Source organism: Paecilomyces variotii, assembly GCF_004022145.1.
Source record: "Paecilomyces variotii strain CBS 101075 chromosome Unknown C8Q69scaffold_3, whole genome shotgun sequence".
NCBI lineage: Eukaryota > Fungi > Ascomycota > Eurotiomycetes > Eurotiales > Thermoascaceae > Paecilomyces > Paecilomyces variotii.
The window spans coordinates 380,798-401,851 of record NW_021167142.1 but is presented as its reverse complement, the minus strand read 5'-3'; the positions used below and the strand labels follow the sequence as shown (position 1 = coordinate 401,851).

Sequence of the window (21,054 nt, the reverse complement as noted above, 5' to 3'; positions counted from 1 at the left end):
AATTTACTTCTGTTCAGGAGGATATAGCAGTGGCAAGTCAGATGGTAAGAAGCTGGTTTATATTTGTAGACCCGTCCTCAGCCAAGCAGGTGAGATCTTTAAAATCTTGGATATGACGATCGATCTCTTCGTCTATTCTACTGGCATGGAATATCTCCGCAAGCCTGTAGTATGTGTCCAGAAAGTTGGGATCGGGAAGCTTGATATCCTCGTTTCCTGGACTGATACTGAGCCGTAGTAATCTATCCTTCGGCAACAGAGGTGAGAAGACATCATCGAAGCCATCATAGACATTCACTTCATATTCATTTGAAAATCCCTGGAATAACGGAATCTTATTAGTATCTATATATGTAGGCGAATAAATATGGATCTCTAATATTTATACGTACCGTAGGCCTCAGCGCGATGTTGAATTCTCCGAACTCCTTATGAATGTAGCTTGCCAAGGTGATAGTGTTCAACGGGTCGTTTATTTTCTCGGCATAAATCTTCCCGTGGAGTACTGGGAAGTAATGATATAGGCAGGTCCATCGCCGTGTGGCATACTTATCCGAAGGCTATAAGATATATCAGCACAGTAAACTGATCCAAAACCCCAAAATAGATACATACATTTTGATTTTTGTGGGGCCCGTAAATAAAAGGAATGATATGGGCCACTTCTAGATTCGAGGGCGTTTCCCCGCTAGGTTTACCAGCATCTTTCCAGTCCTTCCTTAGCATTCTCTTGGTGATCACACATTGTCTACCGTCTCTCTTTAGTGTATTCTTGCGTGTCTCCTATTCTCGCTTGGCAGGAGAAGATAGATCGGAGGCGATTTTCTCAGCCTGTTCTTAATACAGCTGGACGGGGGACTCGGGAATAAATAACTTTCTAAGAATAGTCCTCACTGTATATGACTATCAGGAGATACCCCATCGATAAAAGAGGTCAAACTAACTTGGGAGGAATAGTGACTGGTAAATATACTCAAAATGTTCGTACAGCTTTGTATCATCATCGATGCTTGAGATATCCCTGATCCAAGGAATTCCAGGGAGGCCAGTAGCGCAGGCACCAGCAGTTTGTCCAGACTGCGGCCTGCAGGGACATATCTCTGCACGCGGTCTATAGCGTGGCGCTTCAAATCTGCCCTATCTTCGGCTGATATAACGGGAAATTCAGACAAATTCGACATCGTTGAAGCTTCTACCTGCTCGCGTAGTGGTATTAGTTGATGTCCGGCGGGACACAGGCATTCGCCTGTATCCCTGGTCGAGCTCCCATGGGGTATAGGGAGGTAAGCTATGGTATTACGTATATAGACTGCATGCAACCTTGGAAAGCAAGTCTGGGTTAAGCTCTGCTCCGATATATAGGTAAAGCTTAGTGCTGGCGGGAGCCCGGAGGCTAGATAAGAGAAGGAAAGGTCCGTAAGGGGGGCTATGTGAATAAAAGTCAAATTGGTATACAATCTCGAGTCGGTGAATGGATTCGAATCCCGGTCTCCTAGTATTTTCTATATTCATCGAGACCTTCTTGGCATCACCGTACATCATAGTGAAGCTTGGATCAGGCAACGTGGAATTGGGTAGAGGATCCACTACTTAACTTTCCTTTTCTGAGCTTGAATTCTCCAGCAACTAGCTCAGCCTATTTATCTCTGTGGGTGGAGCTCGAAGGCGTGGGAGAAACCCGACAGGAGGTCTGCCTGTAGGCAGGCTCCAACAGGATCCCATGCCTAGGTACCTACCTACCTACCTACCCAAGGTACCTAGGTAGGTATTTAACACTTTACCGCCTCAGTAATCAGTGTGTTTAATTACTCCTCTGACCAGAGGATAGGAATTCAGCTTCTTAGGACCATTGGAAGTTCACGGACTATCCAAGTTGATTAAGGCATTGCTTCCTTTATCAGAATTCTGCTTCCTTTATCAAGACTCTGTGTACTTTATCAAGGTCGTCATCATGCCCACATCCCCTTGCCTTAAACGGGTCAGGACCATCCTGCACTTGTTAAAAGAGATCCTCGTTGAGAAATCACAAGCAGCTGAAAAGGTGGAAGAGGCATTACAGCAGATGAACCAGGTGCCGCCATCGCTTGGAGCCAGCAGTCTGAAAGAGCACGAGGTTAGGGATTTGCTAGGGCTGTCCCAGGATGACCGTGCTCGAGAAATTTGGTCTCTTAATGAAGAGGACATCATTCCCGTTCCTACAATCGTTCGTAGGTTTATACCTTTTATGTTGTCATGCCGTATGATGTGCTGATGTTCCAAGGTGATCGTCTTCGTGATATCAGAGAAGTACTAGGCGGAGATCCGACCAATGAGGCAACATGCCGTTGGATTTTGGATGTTATCCTCCAGACGTGCATCCGGATGGAACAACAGCAGAAGAAAGAAAGATGTGTTACCCTTATTGCGGAATCTCACCTAGAGCTTAGGGTGAAGTACAATGGCGACGACCGTATTTTGAGCGGCCAATCCGACTATTCCATTTGGTACGACAACAGGGGCATGTCGATAAACACTGTTATTTGCGAGGCCAAGGACGAGGCCGGTGTGTCCGGTGGAGTTCCTCAGTGTCTTGCCTATATGGGTAAGTCAGGACCTTCCTCCTTTGGCCTTTTTCGCCTTTTGCTTTCTATTTTTTTTTTTTTTTTTTTTTTTTTTTCTCTTAATTCTTGTTTCTACAAGTTGGACGAGTGTCCTAATTATACTACACAGGCATGGTGCATCACATTCGGAAGCAAGAAGGCAGGATAAACGCAGTAGTCTATGGCTGTGTCTCTGATGGTGATGATTTTACCTTTCTGCGCATTGACAACGAAGCTAGGGTAAGAATCTCTACTGATCTAGTTATCTATACTGACATTTCATAGTACTCAAAGTGGTCAAGCCCCCATGGATGGAACTGGGGTAGCAAGGCAAGCAATATAATCTGGACGCACTTGGTACTAATCACACAGAGTGCAAGCGCACTTTCATCACCTATATATTCAGCAAAGAAGATCAAGAGAACTGTCGATAACGCATCGACTGGACGACAGTACTGGAGACTGCGTATTGGCAGCAGTAATGAAGATAAGATAATGAGTGGATAAGGATTCTAACTAATATCATCATCAGTGGATCATTAAACCTTCGGGTTTTTCTCTATATATGATCTGATGATCAAATCCAGAAAGGAAGTGTCACGTTTTTTTCGCTTTGACGGGCTCAAACGCCCCTTCCCCTCTCAAGCTGAGGTCAAGCGTTAAGTTGTTTATTATCAAGTATAAGTCCAATTTCCTAGCGAAACTCTCGCCCATATATTCTTCTCTCCCTGTCACTCCTATTACTTCTTTTCAGATTCAGTTTAACAGTTTCCTGAACTCTTGACGAAAGGCCACGTCCGTTACTGGAGGTGGTTCGAGCATGGAACTCGAATAGATGCAAACCTAAACAATTGTCTTTGCAAAGACAAGTATTCGAAGAAATAGTCCTGGATCAGTGAGCTGGGAATGACAGAGAAAGAGGTCCAGGAAGTTTTGCACTGGCTAGAGCCAAAGAAGGTCAGAACGATATGTGAGCCTCACATACGCTTGCTATCGAAAGCCATCGGGGTAAGATGAGGCGATGGCAATGAGCGGGTACACGATGAACGATCTCCTCGAGATGAGGCTCACCGGGAACCGTGTTGCGTTCGGAAATTGTGCAGAGATATACCCTCTTCTTCATATACTGAAGTAAGAGACGGAACAGGAGTCAATAAAGCGAGAGGAGTCTTAAAAGCTGTCAACCGAAAGACACTAGCGATGGTTAGGCAGGAGATGAAGCATCTCTTCAGTTTATTGAAGACCATGGGTCTGTACTTACCACATTAACAATGTAAACGGAATTTTGAAATCCATGCCAATCAACATAGGAAATGAGAAGGATAACAGAAGTAAATTCGTTTTTTCTCCATATATTCATTGAGCCGTTTCTTAAGCTAGGAATGAAGAATCTGCCTTAAGTCATATCCCTAGTGACCTATAGATATTGTACAAGTTGGATCCGTTCATTTTTCAATTGTGTATATCCCGTCTTATCTTACTATTTCCGAATATAGTTAGCCGATGTAGTACATACATCTCTTCCTCGCGGATCTTTATCTGGCATTACATTCAACAATTCATCTAAATAGAAAAGTGAGATAAATAGTAACGAGGCAAGAAAGCGTGGAAAAAAACTGGAAAAATAGAAGACGGATATATATGACGTCTAATAATGCGAGACAATAGTACAAATAAAACAAGCACAAATATGGCACCCTCAGCACCATACCAAAAAAAGTTCAGAAACCGTGTACCGTACACAATTCATTCAAGCGGCCAAGGAAGCGCGTATACAAACCAGACCCAAAAAGACGCATGTCATAGTCCAGTGATAATATGTTTGAACTCCAGAGAAACAGAAACCGCCGATATCAGACCTAGCTGATGCTCTGATCAATTCCAACAGTCTAGGCTGTAATGGCGGTACCGTTTGGTGACGCAACTCCGTCTGCGGATACTGCGGCCACTTTCTCTTCAGCGATCGTAGTCTCTCCGTCGGTGGACACGCCGTTCGTGCTTGCGGCATTCCGTTCGGGATAAAACTGGATCTTTCCTCCTTCCAAAAGACAACCGGTGCGGTCCATGATCGTTCGTGCTCGGATATAGGGGTCAAGCTCCCAGTATTCTTCCCTCAGGCGCTTGATAAGCTCGGCTCTCTTGGCCTGTTCGGCGGCTTCTAGGTCCTTATTTCCTGCTTTGGCGGCCGTGACCCATGATAGGGTGGCAGCCTGCAGCTCATCGGAGAGCTGTTGTCTCTTGGCGAGCAACTTCTCACGAGTGGCTGTATCCTCCATCCTGGCGTTCTCTTCGGCTGTCGGCTCGACATATTTGTATTCCCAGTCTTCGTCTCCACCGAGTTCTTTGATGATACGGTCACGGGGAATAAATTGTTCCAAATCCTCGACGGAGTTCGTGAAGTTGACCTTCGCGGCGACGACGGGATCCAGCCAGCCTCTAATGATCTTCCAAATTCCTGCACGACGTGTTAGAGGACAGTCTAAGTGAAAATTGAATAATTGACCAACCTGAGAAAATCCAAGGAGCCTTGTGGATCAGGATAGCGCCCAAGCTTTCAGGGTAGTTGGCCTCAAAACACTTAATGATGAACTTAACGGGATGGTAGTCCTGGGAATAGTGTTAGAATCGTGGTGACTTCCTGTCAGATAGCAATAAACATACCATGTTCGCCAGGGTAAAATCGGTCATATCAAAGACGATAGCCTGCGGATGTCAGAATTCTGTCCATAAAAATCACACTTTCTGTACTTACCGCTGTTTCGACAGGAGGCGCTAGCATCATTCTTGTTGACTCGATCAGCAGAACCGTGAAGCGCTCCATCGTTTCAGCGCTCTGCTCAGATCCTTTATGCAAGCGTACTCGGACATAGCATATCGGTCTTCCGTTCCTGTCAATACCATGGGCAAAACTCTTGCCCATCCGAAGCTGTGTCATGAACTCCTCTCCTGCCTTCTTTTCCGCCGGATCAGAGCTCTGTGACTGCAGGGCGGCATTGCCCTCACCCTTCCTAACAATTTCGTCATCCACGTGCATCTCCTTCAATCTCCATCGCAGCGTGGAAATGAGCATAACCAGGGCCTTGGAGACGTCCCATTTTCTGGCACGAAGGAACCGAAGAAGGAGAGCATCAGGGTTGTCTTGTTTGGTCATGCTCCAAAGTGCGACCCGTAGTTCCTCGGGCTTTATCTCAGCAAGGGCCTGCTGGAACTCCTTATTTTGACCATGTTTGTCGTCTCCATCAAGCTTGATACCGGAGATGCCGGAGGTGACGCTGGCAGTGTCTTCATTGGTGTCTTCCTCATTACCTCGACCCCAGAAGAAAGATTTGCGCTTTGTCTTCTTCTTATCTTGGGTAGGACTGGAAGGTGTAGCACTGGCGACTGAAGCTCTTCGGTCGATGTCCTCGGGCACCTTAACACCGCAGACCTTCAACACCATCACCCAGAGCTCCTGGAGCTTCTTCTCCTGCTCCGGGGTGAGGTTCCCGACACAGCCGGGGGGGATTTCATCGCTCGACATTTTGAGTGTATCAATAACTCCAAGAAAGTCCTGACGTCGAGGTGGTAGCGATTGAGCAGGTTGTCGTGTAGTCTCAGAAGTCGTAAAAGATTTCGAATATATATCCTTGACGACCAGTCCGCCACACACAGCAAGTAGAGCGAATGTGATCGTCCAGAACGAAGACGCTTGCCTCGGTTGGTTGAAACCGGACGATCGAGGGCGCGACTGTGTGGAGATAGCCCGGGGCAGATTGCGGGGAAAGTTCGCGCCTTGGTCGCTTGGTCTGTAGACTCTGTACAATGGCAGACGAGAGACCCGTGCACTGGTTCGAAGAGAGTGAACTTGGAATTTCTCAGAAAAAGGGACTCCCAGGCGGCCGAGGAAGCAAGCACGCATGTGCTACCGAGAGAAGCAGCCCGACTGCTGCTCCAGGATGGATGAACGCGGTCACGTCGTTTAGTTTTACCCTGATATTGTCCGCTATCAGAACGATCTGCACGAGGACCCTGCCGCTCACCAGATTGCGGGGGAGGGATATTGCGGGGAGGAATAATAAGGAATGAAGATAAAGATGTCTGGGTTTATATCGAGAAAGTTGGCGGTTGCAAGTAGTAGAGGAAGCCGGCCTCTTCCGTCACACCCACTTGGGCCCGGATCATCAACAGCCCGTGTGGCGGGTCAACAAACGATCGTCTACTCTACCATAAGTATCTATCTACACTTCTACAGTATCAACTTCTTCCTCTCTATCTCTTCCTCTTTTCCTCTCCCACCTCTCCTCCTCCCCGCGCCACTGAGCGCACACGACCATGGAAGACTCCGCCCCCAGATCTGCGTCGCGCTCGAGGCCTCCCTCCCGCCCGGTAACGCCTTTGCGCCCGAGCTCGCGATCATCCTTTCGGGACGCCCATGGTTATGGCGCAAGTATAAATAGTGCGGGGTATTCGCAGCCTGCAATCAACGCCCTGGAGCCACAATTCGCGGAATTGGCAGACTCGATGGCCGATCTGGAGGCGAACTTTATGCATCTGCAGCTAATGCACGAGAGTCTGACCCGGTTCAGTGAGAGTTTCGCCAGCTTCCTATACGGCTTGAACATGAATGCTTTCTGTGTCGACTTTCCCGAGGTATGGCTGCCATCGCAGGGCTACGAGAGGAGACAGCCATGAGCACGGTATTGATATGAGATAGGCTCCTATTTCAGAGTCCTTCCGCAGGGCCAAACAGGCGGAAACCCAGGAGGGTGTGTTGTGTGGTTCCGTAGTTTCTCTGTTCCCAGCTAATCTGGTTCGTGTCAGACCTTGCAGCAGATCAATATCGCTCTACGAATGAAGAGACCACCTTCCTGTGAGTGGCCAACTTGATTTTCGTCGAACTACATTGTTCCTGGCGTTCCCATTGACTGATCTCGATTCCCTCCAGGACCACCGACACGACCTTCATTGAGAATCCACCGCCCACAATATCTTCGAAAGCCACTCCCAAACCTTCGCGGACCTCCTCCCGGGGTTCCTCCACTCGAGGCTCAATTGGCGACCGCTATTCGACAAGAGGCACAACGAGGGGTAGTGGAAGAGCAGCTCGCCCAAGCGCGTTGCCTAGGGGCAGAGGAGTGCGTTGAGACTTAGTCTACACGTGAACCCGGCATTGATGGACTTCCACTGGTGATGCGATGCCGACGATGATTACATCCAATCTTCCCCGGGAATCTGCCGCCAGATCTCAAAATAGCGTGATGGATGACCTCACTTGGGATTTTAGAGTAAACCCCAGTCCACGAGACACGCAAGTTGTTGGACGCAAAGGCGCAATGTTCCAATGATGGCCCAATACCCGTTGCTAGTACCCGGAACATTACGATCACCGCTAACTACCGGACGCGGCGTCAACTGGCTAGTGGCCCACAACAGACCTGATAAGAACCTGTTCACCAAGCAAACTTTTTGAGTCAGGACTCTGTAGTGATTCCCCATACTACACATCCCATGAATTTAATGGTGGACTGGGACCCCGTTTCGCAGGGAGTCCTCACGCGCAGATGGCTAGTTAACTAGATACCCCATATCCATCCTTGGTCTCTCAAACTGGAGTGTCAATTCCACGCCTGCTAGGTTAGATTTTGCAAGCGCTAGATATGCACTAGAAACCAGTAAAACGCAGCCAAGCGTACTTTAACTACTAGATCTTAAAATGTGTCGAGCATCTCTGGCGCGAAGATCAGAGTTGTCGCGATTCGTCGACTTGCCACGCCGCCTCCGGGATTCTGACAGGCTGCCTTTACCGCCTCAGCCGACACACGCGCCAGACCCTGAGCCGAACAGAGATTCTTCCTTCGTCTTTGCCTCCAACGCATCGCCCGCGAGCACACCCAGGTCCATTCACTTCAAGACCAATCCCATGGCATTGTCTTGATTCTGCATTGTCTCATGTCACCGTGTCTTCTCCTAGTCCTGTGTTGGTCCTTCAGCTGTGCCTATTGTCCGCTATTGATAGTGAAAGCCGCTAGCGCTTGATTGTCCGTCCGGTGGAGAACTGCCAATATCAAAGCCCGTTGGTATCTGGTTCTTCAGCATCTCCGTGTTTCTCGTTCTTGATCTCCATGTCCTGAAGTCCTGAGTCTGCTGTGCGGAATCCGTGGCTCTAATATCCTCATCCATCCTATCTTTTTTGCCCAAGCCCATTCTCTTACCGGATTCAGAAGAACTCGGTTAGCGGTGATTGAGGTCTACCTACCCAGTACTATTGCGTGCGAGAACATCTCGATCGGATCATCTAATATCCTGTTTCGTCTCTGAGCCATCGCTCTCCTCTGTCGGTGTTGCGGACAATTTTTTCTGTTCTCGTGTACACGCAATTGCATCCTATACACGCATACGAAATGGCGACTACCACTAGAGTGTTTGTCAAGTCTGAGGCGGAATATGGCTGTGGTAAGTGCAATTCATCTTTGGCTGGAGACTAGACTAGTTTTATTGACTCCGTAACAGAACATCTAGCGGCTGTCCTTGGGAAGGATGAAAGCACTGCTGCGCAGTTCCGAGAATCATTCGCCAAGTCTCACGCTGCTATTGAAGCGCGAAAGAAGAGTGCTTCTGTCCACAAGGCATCTACTCCCAAGACTATTTTTTCTCTCAGACCGACATATCATTGTCTGACCTGTTCGGAAACCTGTGACAACGGCGGCAGGCACGCCCACTCTGAGAAGACAGGTCATAAATTCTGTAAGTCGAATCGTGTCTCGTTGCACGATAACTGCTGACAGTTGGTAGATTTGGAATCGAGAAACTGCAATCTCTTCTGTCAGGGATGCGATGATCTCGTCTATGACGGAGGCCTGGAACGCTTGCTCGCGATGGGTTGCCCTCTCAAAGGTACGTGTTGTGTTGAGCGCTATTTTATTTACACATCTAACTTCGTACAGCTTCGAAAAAGCGGAAATTCAGCGACAGTTCCGCCGATCAAGTCTACGTTAGAGCTAACGCGAACAAACGACCCTGTGGCAGGGAAGGCGCCAGGGGTATATATAACCTTGGTCAATCTTGTTATATGAACGTCATCTTGCAGGCCCTTCTTCATGACCCAATACTAAACACGTATTTCCTTGGCAATGGCCATCAAGGGCATGAATGCCTGTGGCCTCGTTGCATGGCATGTCCGCTGGCTGACGCTTTTGCCGATGCTAACAATACCGAGAAGAACGAGGCATTCACGGCAGTCCAGCTGATGTACGCCTTATGGAACACTAGTGTGGTAAGTCACGTTGTTTCAATTGGTATATCTGAGCGAGTGAGTTGACGATGTCCATGGGCAGTCTTTACAAGGCTACCGGCAACAAGATGCCCACGAGTTCTATCAGTTTCTCGTCGACAGGCTGCATGCTACTGCTGAGGGACACGCCGACGGCATGAATGAAGATTGTCCATGCTTCTTCCACAAAGCTTTCTATGGGAAACTTCGGAGCACCGTCACCTGTGACAACTGCGGCAATGTTACTCGCACTGAAGACCCCATCATGGACCTCAGTCTTGATGTGCAGACGCGGGCGAAGAAGCACGCACTGGGTGGGCAGGATACTCCGTCTACGCCAACATTGCACGGCTGTCTGGAAAGATTTACTTCTCCAGAGAGGCTATCGGCAGGAATGTACAACTGCAGTGAATGTGGTGGGGCAGGTCAAAAAGCGACTAAGCAGCTGAGGATCAAGAAGCTGCCAGCGATTCTGTGTATGCAGCTGAAGGTTCGTCGACTTCTGTTATAGTGGTGATTTGGGTGGCTTTAACTGACATACAAAACCAGCGCTTTGGACATTCAGAGGCTGTTTCGGAGAAACTTGAGGGCAGGGTGAACTTCCCGCTATCCATCAACATGCTTCCTTACACGACCAAGCCAAACTCGCAAAAGGTGCCCAAGTCAAAATACATGTATGACCTGTCCACCGCTGTTATCCACAAGGGCCAACTCGACACGGGACATTACTACGCATATTGTCGACAAGGCGAACAGGTAGGATATCACCCGTAGCCTATATGTACCTCGTTTCAGTTACCTAACTAGTCTCAGTGGATGCTTTTCAACGACGATCAGGTAACTCCCGCAGGGGAAGCAGACGTGCTGAATGCAGATGCGTATCTTCTTTTCTACAACTTGCGCTCTCTCACGGCCAAGGTGGATGACCATAACCAGAGCAAGAGCCAGGGCCACTGAGGTCTCTATTCTATTTCCTGTGAATCCTGATGCAGTCATTTTCTTTTCTTGCTCGCGCCGGGTACATGGTTAGGCGTTGAGATTCTATGTAAATCATGGAGCATCTCGGTTCGGTGCTGGTTGGCGTTGTCCGGTACAATACCCAGTGAACGAACCCATTTTATTTCGGGGCAGTAGCTTTGAAATTCTTATTGTTACATTACTTCTTTGTATGACATGATATGCGAGTGGATCGAGTTCCCAAGTGGTTTTACATATTGTCAATGAAAAACTACTTGAAAATCAGAGATGTGACAATTTATCCGTCACGATAGAACTTGCTGGATTGGTCCTTCCCGGTGCTACATAGAACCTACACGCAGCAGTACAACGTGCGTCTGCACCTGGAGAGATAATGAGCAGTACGAACAACCGCCTGGGACTTTCCATACAGGTTCGCGTAGTTGCATTCGGGTCTCTCGAAGAAGTATGACAGACTCGAACCAAAATACATGGCCAAGGTCAAGTCCGACTGCGAAAGACATTATTTTATCAGCAGTAATTAAATACTGTAGGTTGGATCCACACCGTACTGAGACATCGTCATTCGCCTCGACCGTTTCTCTGGTTAAGTACGACAAAGTATAGCGTTTTCATGGGCGCTTTTGTTCGCCATCCCTCCTCCTCCTTCTTTTTGAAGTGCCCAACGTCCACAAACCTCAATTCTTGCTCCTCCATCAAGACAGGAAAGTGAAAGAACCCCGCACTGCAATTACTGCTCATGCAACACAGGTTATTCCTCAGAAGGAAAGTTTATATCTCCTTTTTTTTTTTCTTGATCCCGAAGTTAACTCCCCACGGAATAATCGCGCAGTATCCCCGTCCTAACTAGGTAGAGTCAATTTAATATAGGTAATTTCCGTGATCGGATTTTGAATAATAGCTCCCGCTAGTTAAGTATTACCTATATAATTTGCAATATATAGCTAACTATTATAATAAACATCATTATGTCAATTATATTATCATGAGACTCAGCATAGAGTCCGTCCTAGAGCATGCAGATATCGAGAAGTAACTTACCGTTCGGTTTCGGAGCTCAAGGTCGAGGTCGAGGAAAGGGCTTTGCCTGCAACGTGGCATATTTGACATGTACTACTGATCAATAGCTGAAGGACGTGGATTTCGTTAACTACTCCATACTAGAACTGAATAAATTGAACTGAACTGAACTGAATGAGTGAGTGAGTGGGTGAGTGTGCCTTAACTTCATCAAAGCAAATGTTTCTCAGTCTCCTTTAAATAACTATAGTCTTTACCCCTTCTTTCTCACGTGCGTTGTGGTAAATAGATGCTTGTTCTGGTATACTATTACTCTGAGGTCCTGGGAAGAGGAGTAGTTTAATAAACTCACTACGTAAGTTGATAATTACCTCAGACGATGAAATAATAGCGTTGAGGAAGGCTATATATTGGAATTTCCGAACAGTTAGTGTTGTATATAAGCTGAATAGCAGCAGGAATTGTTTATCTTTAAGTTTTAATCGATTTATCCTACTTTATTATTTATCCGGTAATGATCTTTTATTCTATAATACTTGCTCACTCGAGAGTCTAGTAATTCAGTTACGGTAGTATTTCTACTTCCCTGAATCTCTATTAACGGGATCTTAGGGCGCTAGCAATGTAGTTAACGGGGAAAAAAGCGACATTGAATTAATCAACCTTCTTAGTTAAACGAAAGAAAAAGAAAAAACGGACAATACTACTTAGTAGTAGTAGTGTTATATATTATTATTCTCCCAATTTTAGCAGAGACGACAAATGTTTAAAAAGGTGCCGAATCCCGAGATCTTCAGTTTAGATCTGCGAAGAGTATATCCGTGCGGTCGGCAAGGTATAAGAGGGAGATGATAAGAAGATCAGAAAGAGAAGAAACAGCAAAGAATAAGAGAGATTAAGCCTCGAAAAAAAAACACGACTATAAATTAAAACAAGCGAAATAGAAGGAGTAAATCTTTCAAAGCGCAGAAGAAGCACTGTTGTAATTAAGTGCTAGTAGTGTAGTCTAACTATGTCCACGGGTAGGTATGTACTGCACTTACTCTATGCGGAAAGCATCGTGTCTTTTAGCCCGCCAAAGTTAAGTATGCGCGGGAAACTTTCGGCTTAGGTATATAACTTGCTTATCCGGACAGGGTTAAGTACGTAGTTATCCCAAATCCCAGAAAAAAAAAAAAATCAGGAATGTCAGCGACGGGATTCGACTGGGTCTCGAAGAATATGGTATGAATTATTATTCGAACCCCGTCGCTGGCGCATGATCCTGACTTTTCCCCTGCGTGGTTGAATTACACTATATCTAGGTAGAGTAGGATAGGATATGCGGTCATTTGCCCGTATCTACTGTAGGTAACTAACTAGCGCATATTGTTTACCCGTGGCAGATCGACACAACAGTGTAGGCGACCTTGTAGGATAGTTATTTAAGCATATTTACAATTGCTTATCGCGCTCATGCCACTGCAATAATAACAGATGCAGACGCTGAGTCTTCAAAAGAGTATGCGTCAGTGGTCACAGAAGAGACAGAGAGAGAGAGAGAGAGAGAGAAAAGTGCAATACATCATATCCGCGTCGCCCCGGCTGGAGCGCCCCGAGCCATGGTTGACCCAGGACGGCGGATTCTAGTTTCAACTCCTACAGCGGGAGGAATGTGGGCACGGTGTCCTGTCAGATCCCGTTATAACGGGAACGAAGATCGTCTTCTGGAAGTTGGCGGGTTGGATTTGATTATTATTATTACTATTATCTACCGAAGAAAGAAAGAAAAGAAAGAAAAAAATTTTGCGCTGCTCGGAGACGGCACTCGGGATCTGGCGGGCTTCTTGTCCAAAGTAAGACAGATGTGACGGATGCTAGATGGTAAACGGGAACATTCTCCTCAAGTGGTCAATATCGTCTAAAGGTTAGTTAGTAGTCTGGTGGCAGAAAATCAATATACTTATGGTATACTTGCACACGACGAGCAGATTCGAGCGATATACTCGTAGATACCTACTCTTGGTTAAGTCATGGATGGACAGGGGCGAAGTCCTCAGTGGTGGATCGCATTCAGGGACGTTTTTGATCCTGCGGATAGGATATGAAACTTGTCTCTTGTGATTGGAAAGCTCATCTGTAGGTTATGATGCTGTGGCAGTCAGCCTTGTTGTCCGAACGGTCGTTCCGCAATAATAATACCTGCCGGGGAAGTCCACGCCCGAACCATTCCAAGTCTGGATTCCATGAGTCATACGAACGTCTGTGTAAGTTAAGAGTATCTATCTAACTTGGTTAGCAAGAAGAAAAAGGGCATGGTGGAGAAAGGTTGGTGTTATTATTATTTGCTGGTCCCTGGACGGCGATAGAACGAGGCCGTGGCGATATGAGAAGGTGCGTGGTTACTGAAGCTCCGAGCTCTTTTTCTTCTCTCAATAGACTAATAATAATACCAAGACGGAATGACCTGGTCTTGGGACTGGACTAGATATGAGGTAAATAACTTAGTTGGTCATCCACCATACTCTACTCGTAAGCAAAGCAAGCAAAGCACAACGGGATCAGCAATCGGCCTGGCGGCTGACCAGAGTCCGGATCCCGCTTCAAGGAAAGGAAAAAAGTCAGCAGGCTGCCCCGTTCGCAAGCACTAAGCGAGGATGAGTGTTATCCTACGGTCAAATAACAGCAACTCCAGCCGTCGTCGTCCAGACGCTGCAACGGTGAAAGTGGGCCTTGGGTATCGAAGTCGCGAGCTGCAGACTCAAGACTTGCTCTTTTCGTATTAAGCTGCTGCGCGAGCGAGGTATACATACCATACCATAGGTACACCCTGGACTCCTGGAGGCGTCGTCTGGGGTCTGGCGCATAATTATTACAGTATGGTACTCCCCGAGACGTGACAACGAAGACGATCGCACGTCCTGACTGCAACACCCTTGCGCAGGCAGGCAATCGAAGTATTATTGCGATATTCCCCGCCGGTCGACGGAAGCTCCTATTCTGGATCGAAGCCCGGTCGATAGTCTCATAGAGTCTGATATCCCTGGATAGTTCACTTCACACCACACACGGGAGGAGATGGTATCTTCAGCTGGACAGAGTAGACTCGGTAGAGTAAACAAGCATCGGCTTGCTTGACTGGGCGCGAGAAGGCAGACATCCAGCTGGTGCCAGCAAGGGCCCTTGGCTGGTCCGATGATCCGCGGCCACTATCGCGCTAGCACTGGAGCGCAGCTGCATGAAATGGCGGAGAGTGAACCGAGGCGAAACTCATAGATTGATTGACTGTATAATTATCATGAGATACACATCGCGAGCGGTTGTTTGACAGATGACATGGCGGTCGGGTTTACAATGCGACAACTGTAGAGTATGGTAGGTACTTAGTCGGGCATAACGAGATATCTCCTATAGAGCCTGCCATCTCTCAACGTTGGTAAGTATACAATCAGTCCGCGGATCAAGACGACCGCTTACCACATGCGACTCACTCCGTACAACAACACGGTCCCCCTGCGATATGCCCGATTTGGCGTAGAAGCGGTGATAGGACGCTGCGGGGTGCATATGATCAATAAGAAGAGATGGAGAATTTCTCCATATCGCCGTATGCGCAAGATGGGCACACTGTTCAATCCCGTTACGCTGCAGAGGCCGCGGGATTTGTGTTCAGGATGCGTCGGGTCGCTGACAGTCTGAGGTTATTATTATTATTATAGTATAGAAACCCCGTCTAGCTGTTCCCCGAGTTGGTAGTTATTACAGTAAAACCTGGCTATAACGAACCCGGGTATAACGAATACCTCGACATAACGAATTCAAAACCGTGTCAAAATTAAAATCCCATACAAAATTCGTTATTCCTCCCTACTACGAAATTCGTTAATTTTTTCAGGCCTTTTCCATACAATTCGTTATACAAAGGTACAAACTTACCTTATTAATCAGTGATTACCTCATTAAAAATTTCCTATTAGGGTAATCTTTTCGAAAAATTTACTGCCCATACCAATATTACTAATACAGACCCACTTTTTATATAACGAATCCTCTATACAACGAATTACACTACCTGGCTAAAATGATTCGTTATATCCAGGTTTTACTGTATTATGTATTACTTATTAATCAGGATCCAGAGAAAGAAAGAAACTGTTCGATTCCGGTTTGCTGATGCTCCGTACTTCCGCACTTGAAGACTTAGTGCATGGAATGAATTATTTTATGCACGAGGTCCCAACGCCCAATGTGACCGCCTGGTTCGTGCTTGTTAGAGAGCAGTAGATAATTTACAGTTTAGTTAGGGCTGGGCGTTTTTCTGACCAGCCCCATTAGTGTCTTAGTGTCAAGTTAGGAAATTAAAGCCAAGAGAGTCGACCCCGTCACAGGATTATTCACCCTTCCAACAGCAAGCTAAGTAGTAGTACTTATATGCAATGTCTTGTCTGGATTGATGGTGTGTTGCACGAATATCCACAGCAAGTCAACACCTTCAGAGTACGTCAGAGACAAGGACGAGTACCGGTACTTCAGGTGAAGTCACTAGACACACAGACCGCTGGAGCAAGTGACTTCGATCGAGGTTCCGGGACTGCCGGTCGTCGGTACTTCGGCCAGCACCGTAGGGCCGGCGCCAAGTGTGCCGAATGCGCCCAAGGCTGTAAGTAACTAACAGTAACTAACTAAATAATAATACATAGTTAGCTAGGTAATTTCATGGATTCTATGGACAGCATAATCGAATGGGCCATAACTATCCTGATGCCTGACTCGGATAGTTGCTAGCCATGACTTTCGCAGTTCGGTTTGGTCCTTGGCTTTCGTATCATAATAATAACTATTTAATTAACTATCCAGCGTAGAGTAAGTAACTAAGTAGTAAGTACAGAGTAAGCTGATCCCAAGTACTCGGGAGCCGGCACAGTCTTTCCCCTTCTTCTCCAGATGGCACCACCCGTTACGCCAGAGTTACGCATCCAGGCAGACACCAAAAAGAGAGCAGGAGTACCAGTAACTCTGCAGAAATTAATGGGCAAAAAAAAAACGAATGAAAAAAAAATGAAAAAGTAGTTAGTCGCGCGCGTTCAGCCGGAGTGTTAGACCGACCAAGAAGTCCCAAGGAACAAGCCGCTCTCGGCCACGGAGCTGGGAGCTTGGGCGCTGCTTGTTGCCACGCCCTCCGGCGCTGCAGCTTATCCCCGCGCTGTCCGAAAAGTCCCAAAATGACATGATCGATCCCGGTCCGGCTCTTCCACTGGCCTCGATGCTTTTCTATCTTCAAAAAGCCTTGTCCCGTTTTCTATTTTTTATTTTTCTTTCCCACGTTCCCCGGTCCTGGCCTCGTTGTGAGCTTGCTGCGTCGCCTCTCCTACACCCCTGACTGCTTTATTACTTCACTCCTCGCTGTCTTGCGCCGTTCCGGAGCTTCCTAGCTTGGTTCGCGATCGCATCTACGCTACTTCACTGTCACTCTATCTGCTACCTTCACAGCTACCGGACTTGGTTCCAGAACAATCCACTGTCTCCTCCAGCGTAAAAGTTGGTGGGCAGCTCCAGGCGCATAAAACAAACCTGTCTCCGCGGTTTCCGGCCGCGTAAAAACTACATCTGGGGAATTATACTAGCTGCGGCGCCCCATGAGGCAGGTTTCCGTTCAACCAGTGCTGGCGGCAGCTTTGCTGCTGGCCGCACTGGCTAGCGCTCTTCCTCACGAAGATCACGAGTCTATGGACATGTCAATGGATATGAAGATGGACGACAGCATGGGCCATAATCAGACAGCAGCGGCGCCAACCACTGACCCCGCAATGATGAGCTACTTCGCATACGGGAAACATACGGGCACAATTCTGGCCCACATAATCCTGATGGTGCTGGCATGGTGCTTTGTTCTCCCCGTTGGTAAGATCTCCGGTTTTCCCCAGAAAAGTAGCATCACAGACAGATCTGACCGTTACTACAGGAGTCATGTTCAGCGTTGCGAAGTCTAGATATGCGCTGCCCACTCAATTCCTGTTTCTGCTGGTCAATGGTTTTGGTATCCTTGTAGGAATCATCTACAACAGTCAGACCCCAGATCTCTATGAGAACAATGTTCACCATAAGATCGGCTGGATCGTGACCTGGGTGGTGAGCGCGCAAGTCATCATGGGCTTGATTTTCGCATACTCTGGTCGCGGAAAGAGCGCCCAGGGTATTTCATATGAACGTGCCTCTTTCCTGCCTGTGTCTTCTCAGACGATGGCGCAACACCAGAATACCTACCCTACCGGTGCTGTGCACGAATACCGGTGGTCGGGTGACAGCGGTCAGGGTACCGAGAGGAACTCGTCCTCTCTCAATAGCAGACCTTCGTCCCCATCGAGCAGCTGCCCCTCCCCGGAAATGTACGAGATCTATGGAAAGCCGGAAGATGACCTGGAGGAGGATGAACCTACCGCGCCCCGTGGCTGGATCAAGAGCACCGTGCTGGACCGCTTCCTGGCCAATCGTGTGCCTAACTTCGTCTCCGATCGCTTGCTCAAGATCCTGGGTGTCACGTACATTGTAATTGACCGGATTATCCTGCCGTTTGGTTTCGTTGCGTTGGTGACCGGCGGTGTGGTCTATGGTGGTATCTTTGTAAGGATGTCCCGCACCACCAGTGCTGCCATTACGCTAACATTAGCCTTCAGAGAGGTAACAACATCTTCAACGGCCTTGCTCACTTCATCAAGGGCGGAATTTTCTTCTGGTACGGTCTTCTGACACTGGGTCGATGGATGGGCTGTTGGGCGGACTTTGGATGGGCCTGGAACGTCAAGCCCCCAAGCTCTGTCGTTGGCAAGTGGAAGTCTCGCATTCCCACTGGCGAGTTCACTGAATCTCTCGTGATCTTCTTGTACGGTGCAAGCAACGTCTTCCTTGAGCATCTGGCCGGTTGGGGAGGCGCGTGGAGTGCTATGGACTTGGAGCACGTGTCGATCTCTGTCATGTTCTTTGGCGGTGGACTGGTAAGCTTCCTCGGATCTGCGACCGAAATGAAAGAGCCTCGCTGACAATGGAACCTGGACAGGCTGGTATGCTTTTCGAGTCCAAGCGCATTCGGGGATGGCTCAACAACACTGTCTTGCGCCCGTCTACGCATCTCGACGCCTACGGACAACCCGATCCTGCATGGCAGGTTCCCAACACCCAAGGAGTCTCGCTCAATCCGATGCCTAGTCTGGTCATTCTCCTGCTGGGAATGATGATGGGCTCGCATCACCAGGCGTCCATGGTTTCTACCATGGTCCACAAGCAGTGGGGAACTCTGCTGGTTGGATTTGCGCTCGCGCGCTCTGTCACCTATGTTCTCTTATTCATCAAACCTCCGACGTCATACTTGCCATCCCGCCCGCCGTCCGAAGTGATTAGCGCATTCTGCCTCATGGCAGGCGGTCTCATCTTCATGCTGAGTGTATGTCTCGAATTCCGTCGGGAGAAGTTCTCCGTAACTGTGATAACGGTTTGCTAACTTAATGATCCCAGACCAAGGACGTTATCGACGTAATGGTCTACTATGACCTTAATGCGATGTTCACGTTCACTGTTGGTATGGGCTTCACCGCCTTCATCATGGCGATGGAGATCTGCGCTATTGCCATCAAAGCGTGGGCGGTCAACCGAGAGGCTCCGCCCAAATTGGCGCCCGGCTTCCGCTTCCCCGCATGAGCTTGACCAGCGCTCTGGATATCCCGCGAGCACGGTTGCTTGCTCCCGCGCCGGTGGGCCAACCCTGGATTTAACTTAATATTTTTCTTTTCTTATCTTCTAGGACGGTTGATGTCGATTTCAATCCCGCTTTATACCCCGATTAAACTGGTTGTCTTTTTTTTTTGTCGTCGGATCAATACCCCCGGTTCGTCTCTTCGGATTGCCGGTGATGTGCTTGATGTGACCTCGAATATTTTTACGGATTTTATGCCCTTATTTCCCCCTGCTTTTTGTTTTCGATCTGATCTAATGTTTGAACGCTTCATGGCCACGATCTATAACGGATGATGAAGCGTCATTAATACGGTGGTGGTCGAATGGTCGGGAACTGGTCATCTGGTGGGGAAAGTCTTACCACGGGATCTATACGGACGAGCATTCATTTCAAAGACATGAAAATAAAAATGCGAGAAAAGTATTTTAAAAAAAAAATAAAATGAGAACTCGACTCTTTTAGAAGTTTCTTTTCCTGTCTAACACGTACTTGAGAAGTTAGGGTACGATTAAAGCTCAATCTTGGCAGAGTATTAAAGTAAAGATCAGATCTGGTGCACTAGTTTTTAAGATCAAGATCTTTTCCATATTATATCCTTGTAGATCTCAAGTTTGTTAGTATTCTAGTGCTTACCCGATAATATTACCACCTATCGCTCATGACGTCAGATTATAGTATAACTAGTATGGTAGTACTATCTATCTATATTAACTCTAACCTATGTAGTATATATCCCTGTTTTAGGTTAAGGTAGAGGTATTTTGATCCGCAGTCTATTATATCTATAGTAAGTTCTTTAATTCATTTATTAAAGTACAGTTAGTATCTTCTCGCTTCGTTATTAGGATAATACCCTCTCCCGGAACTTTAACGTGTGCAGTGTATGTACCCAGTATGTATGCTATCATCTATCGAGGGAAGCAGTCGCGGAATCTAGGTAGGTAGATAGATAGTTTAGGTTAACTGACGGTGAATAATAAGAACGATTAGCTTATGTACATAATCTCCTCTCCTCTCTAGTATAGTTAGTCTGTTTATTGTTGTTCAGTTTACATTTCCTTTCTCCCGTGGCCTCCTGCAAAAGGTAGTCTATATAGAATTCTGCGCTTTATATATAAGTACACTATTTTCATCGTTGCGTTGGAGAGATATATGTATATGTAGTAGTACACAGTTACTGTATTTGGCGGTCTAGTACCTATTCTACTTGATGCTTATCGGAGTCTCGGCTGTTCGGGTCGTCTAACTACTACTGACTAGATGGGCTCGGCATTTAACTAGTAATATAGATACCGAGCGCTTAGTTACGGAGTAGATCCGTTGAGATGGTTGCGCTTTATTTATCATCATATAGATAGAAGCTATGCAGATAGCCCTTAAGAAGGTCAACTTCAGCTCAAAGTAAACTAACTGTGCAAAGATATGCATTGAGTGGCCAAGTCTATTATAAAATCCCATGAGTTCCTAATCGACCGCCCACGTTGTTGAAGTCTTGGTAGATAACAATGTTTTTTTTAAAA

At 47.2% G+C, this 21,054-nt stretch overlaps 6 protein-coding genes across 6 annotated transcripts; 4 read left to right on the top strand and 2 right to left on the bottom strand.

Annotated features, from left to right (window-relative positions):
• Positions 1–37: 37 nt before the first annotated feature.
• On the bottom strand, positions 38–1,181 carry C8Q69DRAFT_443083 (hypothetical protein; the record flags this gene model as incomplete). The annotated part of the gene is made up of 4 exons (XM_028628892.1): positions 38–319; positions 393–560; positions 616–748; positions 895–1,181. The coding sequence occupies 4 exons, from the start codon at positions 1,179–1,181 to the stop codon at positions 38–40; spliced, it is 870 nt and encodes a 289-aa protein (XP_028486311.1).
• Positions 1,182–1,795: 614 nt separating this feature from the next.
• On the top strand, positions 1,796–3,086 carry C8Q69DRAFT_497117 (hypothetical protein; the record flags this gene model as incomplete). Its single annotated transcript, XM_028632277.1, has 4 exons — positions 1,796–2,207; positions 2,261–2,581; positions 2,710–2,819; positions 2,865–3,086. Exons 1-4 carry the CDS (start codon positions 1,952–1,954, stop codon positions 3,084–3,086), a joined length of 909 nt encoding a protein of 302 aa, XP_028486310.1. The 5' UTR covers positions 1,796–1,951.
• A 1,382-nt stretch (positions 3,087–4,468) lies between these two features.
• On the bottom strand, positions 4,469–6,477 carry C8Q69DRAFT_443081 (CRAL/TRIO domain protein; the record flags this gene model as incomplete). Its single annotated transcript, XM_028628891.1, has 4 exons — positions 4,469–5,034; positions 5,087–5,186; positions 5,241–5,282; positions 5,332–6,477. The coding sequence occupies 4 exons, from the start codon at positions 6,475–6,477 to the stop codon at positions 4,469–4,471; spliced, it is 1,854 nt and encodes a 617-aa protein (XP_028486309.1).
• Positions 6,478–6,712: 235 nt separating this feature from the next.
• On the top strand, positions 6,713–7,770 carry C8Q69DRAFT_201103 (putative DASH complex component Dam1). The gene is made up of 4 exons (XM_028626076.1): positions 6,713–7,208; positions 7,273–7,324; positions 7,380–7,428; positions 7,504–7,770. Exons 1-4 carry the CDS (start codon positions 6,891–6,893, stop codon positions 7,700–7,702), a joined length of 618 nt encoding a protein of 205 aa, XP_028486308.1. The 5' UTR covers positions 6,713–6,890; the 3' UTR covers positions 7,703–7,770.
• Positions 7,771–8,773: 1,003 nt separating this feature from the next.
• C8Q69DRAFT_201081 (ubiquitin carboxyl-terminal hydrolase) lies at positions 8,774–10,956 on the top strand. Its single transcript, XM_028626075.1, has 7 exons — positions 8,774–9,011; positions 9,069–9,302; positions 9,351–9,452; positions 9,503–9,831; positions 9,893–10,318; positions 10,378–10,584; positions 10,642–10,956. The coding sequence occupies exons 1-7, from the start codon at positions 8,960–8,962 to the stop codon at positions 10,783–10,785; spliced, it is 1,494 nt and encodes a 497-aa protein (XP_028486307.1). The 5' UTR covers positions 8,774–8,959; the 3' UTR covers positions 10,786–10,956.
• Positions 10,957–17,441: 6,485 nt separating this feature from the next.
• C8Q69DRAFT_518433 (integral membrane protein) lies at positions 17,442–19,602 on the top strand (the record flags this gene model as incomplete). Its single annotated transcript, XM_028633441.1, has 5 exons — positions 17,442–17,706; positions 17,768–18,426; positions 18,480–18,797; positions 18,860–19,243; positions 19,315–19,602. The coding sequence occupies 5 exons, from the start codon at positions 17,442–17,444 to the stop codon at positions 19,495–19,497; spliced, it is 1,809 nt and encodes a 602-aa protein (XP_028486306.1). The 3' UTR covers positions 19,498–19,602.
• Between the last annotated feature and the right edge of the window lie 1,452 nt (positions 19,603–21,054).